Source organism: Siniperca chuatsi, linkage group LG14 (genome assembly GCF_020085105.1).
Source record: "Siniperca chuatsi isolate FFG_IHB_CAS linkage group LG14, ASM2008510v1, whole genome shotgun sequence".
NCBI lineage: Eukaryota > Metazoa > Chordata > Actinopteri > Centrarchiformes > Sinipercidae > Siniperca > Siniperca chuatsi.
Window position 1 is genome coordinate 28616872 of NC_058055.1, and position 14324 is coordinate 28631195.

The 14324-nt window shown below is 44.4% G+C and overlaps 1 protein-coding gene across 10 annotated transcripts in view; it reads left to right on the plus strand.

Moving 5' to 3' along the window:
• The window catches only part of LOC122887792 (rap1 GTPase-activating protein 2-like), a 66899-nt gene that overhangs the window by 41704 nt on the left and 10871 nt on the right, over positions 1–14324 (plus strand). For 8 of the 10 annotated variants that reach the window (XM_044221302.1, XM_044221309.1, XM_044221310.1 and 5 more), the window contains 11 exons: positions 129–213; positions 1462–1497; positions 2502–2549; positions 4560–4592; positions 6471–6725; positions 7202–7305; positions 8792–8870; positions 10065–10118; positions 10223–10306; positions 12283–12383; positions 13802–13931. In XM_044221302.1, coding sequence (XP_044077237.1) covers positions 129–213; positions 1462–1497; positions 2502–2549; positions 4560–4592; positions 6471–6725; positions 7202–7305; positions 8792–8870; positions 10065–10118; positions 10223–10306; positions 12283–12383; positions 13802–13931 — 1009 coding nt within the window. The remainder of the gene's footprint in view (positions 1–128; positions 214–1461; positions 1498–2501; positions 2550–4559; positions 4593–6470; positions 6726–7201; positions 7306–8791; positions 8871–10064; positions 10119–10222; positions 10307–12282; positions 12384–13801; positions 13932–14324) is intronic. The other 2 variants (XM_044221304.1, XM_044221311.1) reach the window with 1 other exon arrangement.

Sequence of the window (14324 nt, forward strand, 5' to 3'; positions counted from 1 at the left end):
CCTTCAAACGTGAGAGATTACTTAGAATAAAATCACCGAAAGACTTGATATCGAGTCTCGGAGGTGAAGTCTGCATTGAATAATTGATGATTAATTGTTAATGTCATTGTTTTTATTTTTATTTTCAGCAAACAGGAGCTCCTGACCATCTCCAATGTTCCCGTCACAGACTGCCCCCCCTCTCCTCCCCGCACCGCACCCCCCACCATGAAGGTAACACGCACACACTTTTGTCCATCTGTACTTTTAAGGACTCTTATTGACATGCCATAAATTCTCAAATACTGTGCGGGGCCTTTAATGCAGAGAGAACCAGGCCTTTAATTTGAAACAGGCTTCTATTAGAGACAGGCCTTTGTTTCTAATTTCCTGTATTTTAAAAGTAAATTTTATGATATTTTAGTAAGAAGCCTCCCTGGTTTCTGATCTGCTCCTGTTTTACAATAATTTGCTTCCTCCATGTTTACCTGTTTTCTCGATAATTTCAGTATAATGTCCATTTTCACACCGCTAACTCCATCAGTACAACAACAGAGTCGTTTCATACTCAGTTTGGTGGAGTTAAAGTTAGATACATTCCTGATTTATTTTGGTTTCCATTCTGCTGCTCAAAACACTTTCTGTGTTTAACAACACTACTGTTCTCATTCACTTCTTATTTCTACTTTGCCATTGTTTTTTTATCACCGGTTAGCTACTGTCAGTGGTACTCAACGCTTCCTGCACAGATGTTTCACATTAAAAGCCTCCATGCAGCTCAAAGCTCATTTATTCATAAATGCAAATTTACAGGTAAAAAACTTTTGGTTTTAAAAGAGGTCATTGACTCGATCCACTTTTCTATAAATCCAGACTATTAAAACTATTAATACCTTTGTTTAAAATCTGTATTTGGTTTTTTTCTTTTGCAATCCATATAATGTATAATGATCGTTTTGTGACACTAGAAAATTATATCTCTTCCTTTATGTCAACATACAAGTCGGTAAAAATAATAATAATCATCCCTCCATTTTCTGGTAGGATTTTATTGTGAAACATCTGCAGGAAGTGTTGAGTTTCATCGATAGTAGCTTAACAGCGATAGAAAAATGGCAACGTACAAGTGACTAGAAATTTACATTACACTGAATTTCCTGTGGGAGCCATTATTGTACAGGTAATTACACCTCCCCTCAGCGTTTTTTACCGGGCATTTAATTGTTCTTGCTGCAGGCTGTTATGTGAACACCAGCTTTTATTTGAGAACTTATGGTGATATGAACCTAATACTGATTTAAATCCTAAAACCAAGACTTTACCCTTAATGAGCCCTTGGAAGAAATGAGTAAAACGTCCTGATTTTCCAGGATAAAACTCAAATTGGTTCTCATAAAGACAGAAACACAAACATACAAAAACTTTCAACACTAAAAACAAAACCCAACATTAACTCACATCTCTCTGTCTCTCTGTCTCCAGTCGGCTCATTTCTTTGACATGATGGACAAGATGGAGGTAAGAATCTGTTAATTAATCTGTTTTGAACTCATCACAGTTTGCTGAAATGCGTCCTTCCTGGTGTGAAAGCTGTTAAGATAACCACTGTGTGTGTGTGTCATAGACTATATAAAACATGGATGTAGTGTCCGTGACGTCACCCATAGGTTTCTGAAGAGCCGTTATGAAGCTCAAAGTGGGCGGCGCCCAGCTGCTCCGGCCATTAGCATCAAATAGGAGATTATTTTTACATTTTCTGCCAAGTGTGATGTCTTTTTAATCATCTGTGAAAAGTTTCTCCTCCAACAAACAACAGAAGCTGAATTTATTCAATATTCATTAAGCTGATATAATGACGCAGGTGGAACAGTGCCAGTAATACTAATGTATTCATGGGGTACGTATAATAGCAAAGACCTAAACACACTATTTCCTCCCTTAGTCTCCCTAGTTTTCCAACAGTTTTCACACTGTTGCACTGGGTGACATGTTGCTTCATCACCACAAACACACACACTGTAGTTTATTCTGACTCCGCCCCACACACACCGTCCTGCTGCCCCAAACACTCACTACAGCACCACATGTGGATTCATCCGCCGCTGGAAATAGTCCCCAACAGATGCACTGTTTCCTCCTGTTAGTCTGATAAAAACTACAGCGAGCAACTGTTTGAGGAAACTACTGAGCCTTTTTAAACATCAAACTATGTATTTGTGAGCTGTGTTTTTAAAGATTTACGTCTTCAGCAGGAACCAATGGGCTCAGAGCTGAGAGCCGCAGACATATAACCTTTATTTAACTAGGAAGTCACATTAAGATTAAAACCTCTTTTACAAGTGAGACCTAGTCAAAACAGGGTTGAACAGCAACAACAAAAAATACATTACATATGCTCCTCAGGACAAGGGACAAGTGACAGGACACCAAACACACAGAGCTGCTGTCGTGCCGCCATCTTGGAAAATTATTGTTCAGACAGACAATCTTAATACTGTCTTCTCTTCCCGACACTGATGCAGCAGGTGCCAGAAGCTGCCGAGATGAAGACGATCCCTCAGAGACAGAAGGCACGTCTGTCCATCTGTCTGTCCTCATATCCATCCACTCCCACTTTTAATTGCTTCATTTCATTCATTTGTTCATGTTCAAACAAAAGCAGAACCAGTGTCTCTGTGCTCACTGTGCTGTCAGAGGGAAACCTCAACTCTGAGGGAGAACCTGCACGATTTCTCTGAATTGATGACTATAGATATTTGACTTTTGACAACTTCTAAATAGGATAAATGACGCTGTGGCAGAATTCACCTGGCACATTAAGAAATATTATGTAGAGTTGTATGCGTCCCCGTGAGAGACAGGAGACATCGGTGGACAGCTGTTCTGTCTCTGGTCCATCATGAATGAAACTGTATTACAGAGCAGTTTTTGAGTTTTCCATTCAATGACACATCTGAACAGTAAAACCATAATGTTTATTTTCTATTATGAGCATTTTAAAACATTAAAGAATGATAATTTTGTGACTTTGGACTTGCTGAGGTAAATTCTTGGATCTGGACCATTTTCCACCGCTCATCCGGGGCCGGGTCGCTGTGGCAGCAGGCTAAGCAACGTTTTCCAGCTCCTCCTGGAGGATCCCGAGGCGTTCCCAAGCCAGACGAGATACATAATCTCTCCTGCGTGTTCTGGGTCCACCCCAGGGTCTCCTAGCACTTGGACGTGCCCGGAAAACCTCCAAAGTAAGGCGTCCTGGTAGGATCCTGATCAGATGCTGAACCACCTCAACTGACTCCTTTCAACGTGAAGGAGCAGCGGCTCTACTCCGAGCTCCGTCCGGATGTCTGAGCTCCCTAACCTGGCTCCTATGAAGGAAACTCATTTCAGCCGCTTGTATCTGTGATCTCATTCTAACAATGAGAACATTAGATCAACTGGTAAATCTTCATCACAACTGTCCTGTACAGCGTCTTCATTACTGCTGACGCCGCACCAATCTACCTGTCAACCTCACACTCCTCACTCGTGAACAAGACCCCGAGACACTTGAACGCCTTCACTAGGGGCAGCAACGCACTCCAAAGGGAGCAATCCACCATTTTCTGGCACAGTACCACGGCCTCAGACTTGACTCTTATCCCGACCGCTTCACCCTCAGCTGCAGACCACCTCAGTACGTCCTGGAGGTGACTGCCTGCACCTGATCAATCACCTGATCGATCAACGATCTGGCTCGAGGACAGTCGGATGGATTTCTGACAGCTCAAATTTTGGTCGTCTGTCCATTAGGAAAATAAACTGTAGTGAGTTAGTTTTAGTATTATTTTACATGTTGTGACTAAAGCTGTCGTCTTGGGGAGCTTCGGTAGCTCACCTGGTAGAGAGCGTACCACCTTTCTGCAGCGGCCCGGACCCTTTGCAGCATGTCATCCCCCCTCTCTCCCCTTGTGTTCCCTGTCTCTCTCTACTGTCTCTATCATAGTAGACCTGCACAAAGTAACGCTGCCTTTCTCTGATTTTGTCAACAATGTTGAGGACGCAGCCATCTTGTTTGAATGAACTTTATTAGAATTGTCACTGGACAAAAACAACCAGGGTTTCCATGTTTATGTTCAGTGTGAGCAGAGAAGTCGCAGGTTCTGGTCGTGCAGAAAGGCCGATTCAAACGTGTAGCGTGATTTAACACAACGTACTGTTTCCGGACGAGGCTCTGCAGCTCCGATGTTGCCGTTTCATTCAGGGACTTTGAATTGCTCTTAGTCTGGCCCCTCACCTGACACCAGTTTACCTTTGGAGACCATGAGCTATCCCCCCCGACAACACAATAAGGTGGTGATTGTCAGAGCGGTGAGCTGGAAGTTTATATAAGTATGCAGGACACAAACAGAGGTGGTGTCTCATATAAAACACAATCAGTTGCCCTTTGGGGACAAAGGATTGATTGCGATTGGTCGAACAAAAACCATCTGTCATGTTCAACATCATCACTCATGCAGTTTATTCACCTGTATGTGTGTGTGCATCATGGCAGTGTTTGTGTGTGTGTGTCCATGTGTAACTACTCTGTCCTTCTCTTTCAGGACGACTACATTCCTTATCCGAGGATCGAGGAGGTGAGAACGAACGTTTCTTCTAAACACAGAATTCACAAACATCCTAACGCTCGCTCACAGGCATCCAAAACAAAAAGGGGAGAGAGAAGAGAGAAGGGGAGGTCGACTGGATGAGAGAGACAGGATTGTTTTCATTTTCACCCTCTGGTACATCAAAAGGTCACTGTTAAAGAGATGCTGCTGCCATTAAGGAAAGGAGACAAGAAACTAAAGCTTCTCTCTTTTTATTTACCATAAATCGTATGACTCCAATTTGACTGCAGTGTGACTTCAGCACAGATTAATTTCATAAGCAAATGTCCACTCCTCAAGTTGCCAGGCAGCAAAATATCGACAAAATGGATTATCAATTGCAAATTAGAGCAATAAATGAAATATATCATGTCGTAAGTTAAGAAACAAGACGCGGATAAAATAAGTGGCATCTCTCTTTGACACATAAAGAAGCCAACGTCGTGCTAGAAACTAAATCGTACAAAGTTCTTTCAAAACACAAAAGAAGAAACTAGCAAACATAACTATCAAAATCGACAAAGAAATAAAAATAGTGAAGAGTACATTAAGAGTACAGCGTCTTAAAAGGAAAAAGATAAATCAGTTTGCCCTCAAACAAAGTCTGCCTAACAATTCAGCATCACCTCCACATTTGGATGAATCTCATAACTGAGCTTTCCAGAATTAACCCACGATATTGCCTCTCTAGACTTAATTTCTCTAAAGGTAGAAATTGTGATAATTGAGCGAGGAATTATTTTCTATTATCTAGAAAAAGATTGAACGCAGCGTTTAGAAGATACAGACATGGATTAATATTATCAGGATCAGAATCTGAAATACAGTGGTATCAAAAAGTGTTTACCTTCCTGATTTCTTATGTTTTTGCATGTTTGTCAAACTTAAATGTTTCAGATCATCAAACTAATTTAAATATTAGTCAAAGATAACACAAGTAAACACAACATGCAGTTTTTAAATGAAGGTTGTTATTATTAAGGGAAAACTAAATCCAAACCTACATGGCCCTGTGTGAAATAGTGATCGCCCCCTAAACCTAATAACTGGTTGCTCCACCCTTAGCAGCAACAACTGCAATCAAGCGTTTGCGATAACTTGCAATGAGTCTTTCACAGCGCTGTGGAGGAAGTTTGGCCCACTCATCTTTGCAGAATTGTTGTAATTCAGCCACATTGGAGGGTTTTCGAGCATGAACTGCCTTTTTAAGGTCATGCTAACACATCTCAATAGGATTCAGGTCAGGACTTTGACTAGACCGCTCCAAAGTCTTCATTTTGTTCTCCTTCCTCCAACTGCATTTTGTGTTGTTTACTTGTGTTATCTTTGACTAATATTTAAATTTGTTTGATGATCTGAAACATTTAAGTGTGACAAACATGCAAAAAAATAAGAAATCAGGAAGGGGGCAAACACTTTTGCACACCACTGTACTTTATTGATCCCCGAGGGGAAACTCTTTCGTTACAGCTGCTCACTGTAACGTCAGTGCACACAGGGATAGAAGTACTAATAGAATGGAAATAGGAATAATAATAATAAAAAATAATATAAAATATTAACCGCAATATCTAACATTGATCGTTTCCAAAAACAACTTAAATACAACAATACTTTAAATGGATTTTGCATAGCTTAAACTGTCCAGGTTGACTTAATGTGACAAATGAGGTTATGTTTCTTTTTATTGCTGCTTAATTACGCTGATCTGTAAGACTTTTCCATCCTTCAAATGTGACATCAACAAACAGCTGGTGGCGTTAAATAAGGCGTCGCCTTCGTTTCTGTGTAGCAACTTAAAATGAATAGTGAGAGAATCTGTGACATCCAGGTATAATATCTCTGGCTTGTGTGTGTGTGCTGCAGGTGTTGGAGAGGGGGGGGCCGTACCCTCAGGTCATCCTGCCTGAGTTCGGAGGTTACTGGATTGAGGATCCCGAGGCTCCCCCTCCTCCTGCGCCTCCTCCCGCTTCCCTGGAGATCAAAGGGGAGGAGGAGGAGGAGGAGGGGGGAGGATTGGGAGGAAGAGAGGAGGAAGACACCCCCCCTGGGGATTATGGGTACCGGCTGGAGGAGATCAGCGAGGCTGCACGGGTGTACAGGAAGCACTTCTTGGGCAGGGTGAGGTTTGGGGGTCTTTGTTTGAATCCTCCTCCATGTTTTAAAGTGTGCGTAGTCAGTTCAACCTGCAGTCTGGTTACTGCCATCACCAGCATCTGTACTGTTGCTATGGTTACCTGCAGGTTGATATAGCTTGAGCTCTGATTGGTGCTTAAACTGTGACCTGAACTAGATGAACACACATATGATTTTAACAGACACCCGCCAATCAGGACATTGCATTATGACTTTCTTTGTCAAGTTTGCACCCCCCCCCAATGTGCAAAGTAACTAAAGCATGAAAAGAAAAGACTCAACTGAAGTACAAGTACCTCAAATTTGTACTAAAGTGCAGTACTTGAGTAAATGTACTTTCCGCCTCTGCAGATTACAGTTGAGCTTGCGTTGCGTTGTTCGGGCAGGCTTTGCTTGTGTTTAACTTGCTGCCCCGATGCTCCTCAGTGTTTGTAACTGTGGACGTTGTCGCTCTCTCTCAGGAGCATTTAAACTTCTCTTGCTCGGCCAGCAGTCTGGGAAACCTGCTGCTGTCTGTGAGACACGAAGAAGAGAAGGAGCAGGAGTCGCTTCATGTTATCGTCAGGTACACACACACACACACACACACACACGCTGATGTAAAGTTTTTTGCACTATAACTTTCATATTACACTGATATTGCACATATTGTACATATGTGTGTAAATACACATAACTGAATACCTTCCTTGTAAATATAATTTAGTTTTCCTGTTTTATTTCGTCCTACTGTTCTATTTTATTGTTTTATTCTATTCTAATTTAACATATTGGAATATTTGTTATACTTATTTTCATACATACGTTTACATATTGTTTACATATCTGTCGCATGTTCTTTGTGTGCAGCGTGGAGGCTACAGCTACGTTTCATTGTGCAGTCCTGCGCTGTATGATGACAATAAAGCTGAACCTCGTGTGAGGCACCCACGGAGCTCAGTACCGGAGCGGACCCGTTACCCACAGTTATCTCTGAATAGGTTATTATATTATGTAATAGACCTGACCGCTACCCAGGGCCGCAGTAGTGAGGGGAAAACAGCGGTGGAAGAAGTAAAAGTAGCAAAACTTAAGTGTTGAAAGACTCTGTTACACGTAAAAGTCCTGCACGCAAAATTCAAAAAGTTTGTTGTTGTTTTATGTTATGAAGCTTCGCACAATAATTCAGTATGTTGAGAAAAGAGGCTGAAATACGCTGAGAACTTTCTGAAATGCGTTATAAACACTTCACTACCGATAATACCCACCGCAGCTGCATGTGTTCACTTGCCGATTCAGTCATTTGTACAGGTGTGACAACAGATGTATTAAAAGGGGAGGGGGCCCATCTGGATACGCTGTTGTTCGCGGCGCAGACACAAGCTTCAGGCTGCTGCTGGGATTGTTAAGATTAAAGATGGAGCGGATAAAGTGTGTTTCTGAGGGAACTACAGTGTAAACAGACAGCGAGCAGCGTGCACAATACCAGCACCCTGAAACTGAAGCAGCTACATGGAATTCAGCCATCATCATCATCATTTTATTATTCACACACGTGCTTTTCTTGCTGGTACATGTCAAAATGTCTGCAGGGAAAAGCTCTGTAATGAACCCCCCGCAGACTTCCTCCAAGAATCCTGCTCAGGGGCACAAACAGACCTCTCCAAGATTGTGTGTAATTTATGCGCTGCTTATACAGTGTGGGTACCTTCATTAATTATTTAAATCCTCCGACACAGCACCAGGATTTAACTTTTCAAAAGATTCCACGTCTCTACAGTGAGATCATTTAGAGTAAAGTGGACAACTTTTTTACTTGCAGCAAATCTTGAGACATTTGCCTTCATCACTGATTCATAAAACTGGGGCATCTGGTGGTCCAGTGGTTAAGGTGGAAACCATATAACCACCACATCCCCCCGTCACTCTTCACCACTCTCCACCATCTAAGAAAGTGAAAACTGCATCTTTAACCTGTAACCATAAGTTCATTCTTTTGACCTGCACCGTCGGGTTCTTGACCAGGTTCAGGACTCCGGTGTCTCTGAGGTTTGTCTCTTCTGTCCCTTCAGGTCTCGGGTGAAAAGCGTCTACCACAGATTGTCTCTGACAGAGATGCCTGACATCCCCAGTGTACCAGAGCTCGCCAAGGTACACACACACACAGAGAATGAAGCAGTTATAAAACATCACAACTGAATAAATCACGTTAAAATATATAAAAACAAATATCATATAAAACGACATTGTGATTTGTAGCGAGAGCAGGGAGCAGGTGGAGGAAAATCTAGAGAGATGGAGGTCTGCTCTGGAAAACAGAGGAATGAAGCTCAGCCGCAGTAAGACAGAATACAGGTGCGTCAATGAGAGGGACCCAGGTGGGACGGTGAGGTCACAGGGAGCAGAGGTGAAGAAGGTGCAGGACTTTAAGTACTTAGGGTCAACGGTTCAGAGCGACGGAGACTGTGGAGAAGAGGTGAAGAGGCGAGTGCGAGCAGGTTGGAGCGGGTGGAGAAAAGTGTCAGGTGTGTTGTGTGATAAAAGAGTCTCAGCAAGAATGAAAGGAAAGGTGTTGGAGACGGCGGTGAGACCAGCGATGTTGGACAGCTTAGAGACAGCGGCACTGAAGGAAAGACAAGAGGCAGAGCTGGAGGCAGCAGAGCTTAAGATGCTGAGGTTCTCTTTGGGAGGGACGAGGACGGACAGGATCAGGAACGAGGACATCAGAGGGACAGCTCGTGTTAGATGAGATAAAGTCAGAGAGGACAGATCGAGGTGGTTTGGACGTGTTCAGAGGAGAGACTGTGAATATATTGGTAGAAGGATGCTGAGGCTGGAGCTGCCAGGCAGGAGGTCTAGAGGAAGACCAGAGAGGAGGTTTATGGATGTAGTGAGAGAGGACATGAAGCTAACTGGTGTGAGTGAAGAGGACGCAGAGGACAGGGTTAGATGGAGGCACGTGATTCGCTGTGGCGACCCCTGAAAGGGAACAGCCGAAAGGAAGAGAAGAAGAAGAAGAAATATCATATAAAACAACTGGGTCCGCCGCCTCCAGTTCTGTACTTCAGGACAGATCTGGTTCTTTACTTTTGTGTTGAGAGACTTTAACGTCAACTGTCACCTTGTGAGGACCACGTGGATGTGAGTCCCCACAACGTGACTGTGTGAACGAGTGTTTGTCGTCAAAGCATAAACACAGCGCGCACACATAAACACACATGATGTTGGACCCTTTAAAGAAGTGTAAATGTTACCAGCGCTGAGAAAAAGCAGCTTGTTTCTGTTGTTTGTCCCTCGATGAGTTCTGACTGTGTGTTTACTGCGAGTGTGTTGTTCCTCCTGAAGCTGCTGTGTGATGAAGCAGCAGGTCTGCGCTTCAGTCCCGTCCTCTACCCGAAGGTGAGCGCAGAGAGCTTCAACACAACCTCGAATCTTTCTACTGAATGACAGAAGAGATCACGTTGGACTGATTGTATCCAACCTGTCTGTGTGTCTGTCACCAGGCGTCTCAGCTGATACTCAACTACGACGAGCACGAGGTCAACAACACCTTCAAGTTTGGCGTCATTTACCAGAGGTTTGGACAGGTACCAACCGACTTTTACACCTTTTTGTCAATCGGAGATTATTTGCAACAGATTTCAGGGGGAACATATCGACTGTTTGACCTCAAACAGGTGGAGCGAATAACATAAATGATGTTTCAGAGGCGTTCAAACTGTGAGGCGTGACCCAGGGAGAGACACGAGGCAAAGACACTGTGTGAGGTGAAAGGGACAGGTGCATGCAGGTGTTCTGAAAACAACAGGAAGTCAGTTACTGTAGTTTGGCCGCTGATGTGACCGCTCACCGACACGGTCAGCAGGTGGAGCTGCAGCAGCGACTCACAGCTGATGGAGGAGATTGATTTACTTGAAGTAGAAACATTTTGATACCGAGAGCATCACAGCCTGAAACGTCAGGAGCGACCAAAACATCTGAAAGTTGAACAGTATCTCGACCTGACTCACCGTCTGCTGCGTCAGTGTGCTAGCCAATGATAGCATGCGAGTTACTGGGAACATTTCCAGTCCCTAAATACCAGACTTTCATCCGTAAATCAGAAGTGTGTGTAGGAGTTTACTGATCCGTTTTCACCTCTTTCAGTTGGACTAACCAACTGATTGTGGGGGTTCCCCGGTTGATGCGCGTGTCGCAGTCAGCGTGGATTTATACATTTGATCAACTAGAAGCGTATCTGCTCCATGAGACCGGCGAGTGACCGACGTGCTTCTAAAAACGACCTTTAGCAAGTAAACCCCTGGATTTTTTTCAAATGGAGTCCGGAGGCGTTTCACTGAGAAAGGAAAGTGGTGGATGACTTTAAGTCAACCAAAGACTCTTATTAGTTATTCTTCACATTGCAAAGGCAGGAAAGTCTGTACCGTTATGGAAACATGCATATAGACATTCATGGGCTCAGGTTAAAGATACAGTGAAGTAACAGTAGCCATCGTTCAGGTTACTGATTACGCCTGTGCTTTCCCTGCTATGATAAGTCAAACTGTCTGCTGTGAAGAAGGCTAACTGCCTCTCACATACAAAATGCTGACCAAGTATAAGTTGATGCATTTGATAATAATTTTGACATCATATTAAAATTTGTACAAATTCTTGTCTTTTGTTCTGTAACATGAACATTATTTGTTTGCATGAGAAGAAGAACTTTTCCCGTGTAGCCGACGTGCGACAGATGTGACGTTGTAGCTGACGTGTGACGGTTGTAGCTGACGTGTGACGGATGTGAACATGTTGTAGCTGACGTGTGACGGATGTGACGTTTGTAGCTGACGTGTGACGGATGTGAACATGTTGTAGCTAACGTGTGACGGATGTGACGGTTGTAGCTGACGTGTGACGGATGTGACGGTTGTAGCCGACGTGCGACAGATGTGACGTTGTAGCTGACGTGTGACGGTTGTAGCTGACGTGTGACGGATGTGAACATGTTGTAGCTAACGTGTGACGGATGTGACGGTTGTAGCTAACGTGTGACGGATGTGACGGTTGTAGCTGACGTGTGACGGATGTGAACGTGTTGTAGCTAACGTGTGACGGATGTGACGGTTGTAGCTGACGTGTGACGGATGTGAACGTGTTGTAGCTAACGTGTGACGGATGTGAACATGTTGTAGCTAACGTGTGACGGATGTGACGGTTGTAGCTGACGTGTGACGGATGTGAACGTGTTGTAGCTAACGTGTGACGGATGTGAACATGTTGTAGCTAACGTGTGACGGATGTGACGGTTGTAGCTGACGTGTGACAGATGTGAACGTGTTGTAGCTAACGTGTGACGGATGTGACGGTTGTAGCTGACGTGTGACGGTTGTAGCTGATGTGTGATGATGTGACAGTTGTAGCTGACGTGTGATGATGTGATGGTTGTAGCTGACGTGTGACGGATGTGAACGTGTTGTAGCTGACGCGTGACGGATGTGAACGTGTTGTAGCTGACGCGTGACGGATGTGACGGTTGTGGTTGTATGTTGTGAGTCTGATGGGGCTGTCACCTGTCCGGCAGGTGTCTGAGGAGGAGCTGTTCAGGAACAACGAGGAGACGCCGGCCTTCTCCGAGTTCCTGCAGCTGCTGGGCGACACAGTGGAGCTGCAGAACTTCAAAGGGTGAGGCAGCAACAAAACTGTAAAGATTCATTGTTATAATCAGTCAGAGTAAAGGTCCACAAAGGTCCTGTTTTCCACGGGGAGGGGGAGGAAACCTTCACTGAGCTCGTCGGTGATTTAACTCCTCGTTCAGGACGACATGTTAACCCTGGTGACAGGACCTGGTCTGTAACAGACAGTCAGCAGGACAGAGACTAAAGAGAGACTAAAGCCTCCTCAGGGGGGCGCCGGAGAGCTGAAGGGGAGGCAGCGATACTGCAGGAGGTGGATCTGAGTCAGAAACCTCCTCCTCCTCAGAGTCCTAACTCCGTCAGGTCTGAACTCTCAGACATGAAACTCACATCGAGTCGTTCAGCGCGACTCGCATTTCCAGAGGACGTCATCGTCTCTGACGTCCATCCAGAATAAACCTCCAGAAACCAGCTGAGACGCCAGAGAAGAAAGCGGCTGCAGAACCTGCCTGAGAATCCTGCTGTTTCTAAGTTTCCTTCAGTCTCGCAGTGATCCAGAGACAGCTGTCTGTCCGTCCACGGGTCCACTGCAGACAGGAGCTGCTGACTGCTGGTTCGGCTGCTCTGATGGGACAGTCTGACTACATGTGAACAGACTCAGGCTAACAGACGGGCTAACAGACGTGTCTGTAGAGAACAGCAGCACCGACCTGCAGCTGACATCACATCAGACCATCTGATGAGCTTTGACCGGGTCTCGCTCTCCCGATGGCTTTAATGCTTTCTGTCGTCGCCAATATGTTGGTGTTAGCATGTTAGCATCTATCAGGTTAGCAACAACATTTTTGACTCCTTTCATTTTCACATAAAAGGCAAATTTCACAATGAGCTGATAAAATGCAGCAGAAGGAAAATGAAACTAATAAATATATAAATGCTTATAACAATAAATCATCCACATATAGCAAGACTTTGTCTTCACTGTCCGCCCTAACAAAGCTGAGAAATGAGTTATTAAACACAACAACAGTTCAAGACCTCCAGTTTCACTGTGATCATACACAGTAAAGCTTCGGAGAAGGGAAATAAACTGATAAACATCTGTTTATAAATGAACAGATAGTTCCTCTCACCTGCTGCTGAACGGAAGATCCAGAAATTCAGCAAATAATTCAGCTACTAAACTCACAATCTGCAGAATGGAAACCAAACTAAATCAGGAACGTAGCTAACTTTCATTAACCCTTTATACTTACAGCAGTCATGCTTTAGACTGAAAGTTGCTTTGGGGGAACGGAACCTGATAAACAGCAGGATTTCTGCTCGGGCTTAAGAGTAAGAGTCCGCTGCCGGACACGAATGAGGTTTTAATGGACAGACAGGGAGGAAGAAAACCTGACTGACTGAAATTTAAAAAGGTAAATAAGAGGTAGGTAAATGCTAGCTGTCCCTCCTCCCTCTGTGCAGGTTTCGGGGGGGTCTGGATGTGTCCCACGGTCAGACGGGTTCCCAGTCCGTCTACACCGTTCACAGACAGCAGGAGATCATGTTCCACGTCTCCACCAAACTGCCCTTCACCGAGGGAGACGCACAGCAGGTAGACCAATCAGAACAGCGCCACAAACAGCACGACTCAGCGTTACACAGCACGACTCAGCGTTACACAGCACGACTCAGCGTTACACAACACGACTCAACGTTACACATGACTCAACGTTACACAACATGACTCAGCATTACACAGCATGACTCAGCACGACTCAGGGTTACACAACACGACTCAACGTTACACATGACTCAACGTTACACAGCACGACTCAGCATTACACAACATGACTCAGCGTTACACAGCACGACTCAGCGTTACACATGACTCAACGTTACACAACATGACTCAGCATTACACAGCATGACTCAGCACGACTCAGCACGACTCAGCATTACACAGCATGACTCAGCGTTGCACAGCATGACTCAGCGTTGCACAGCA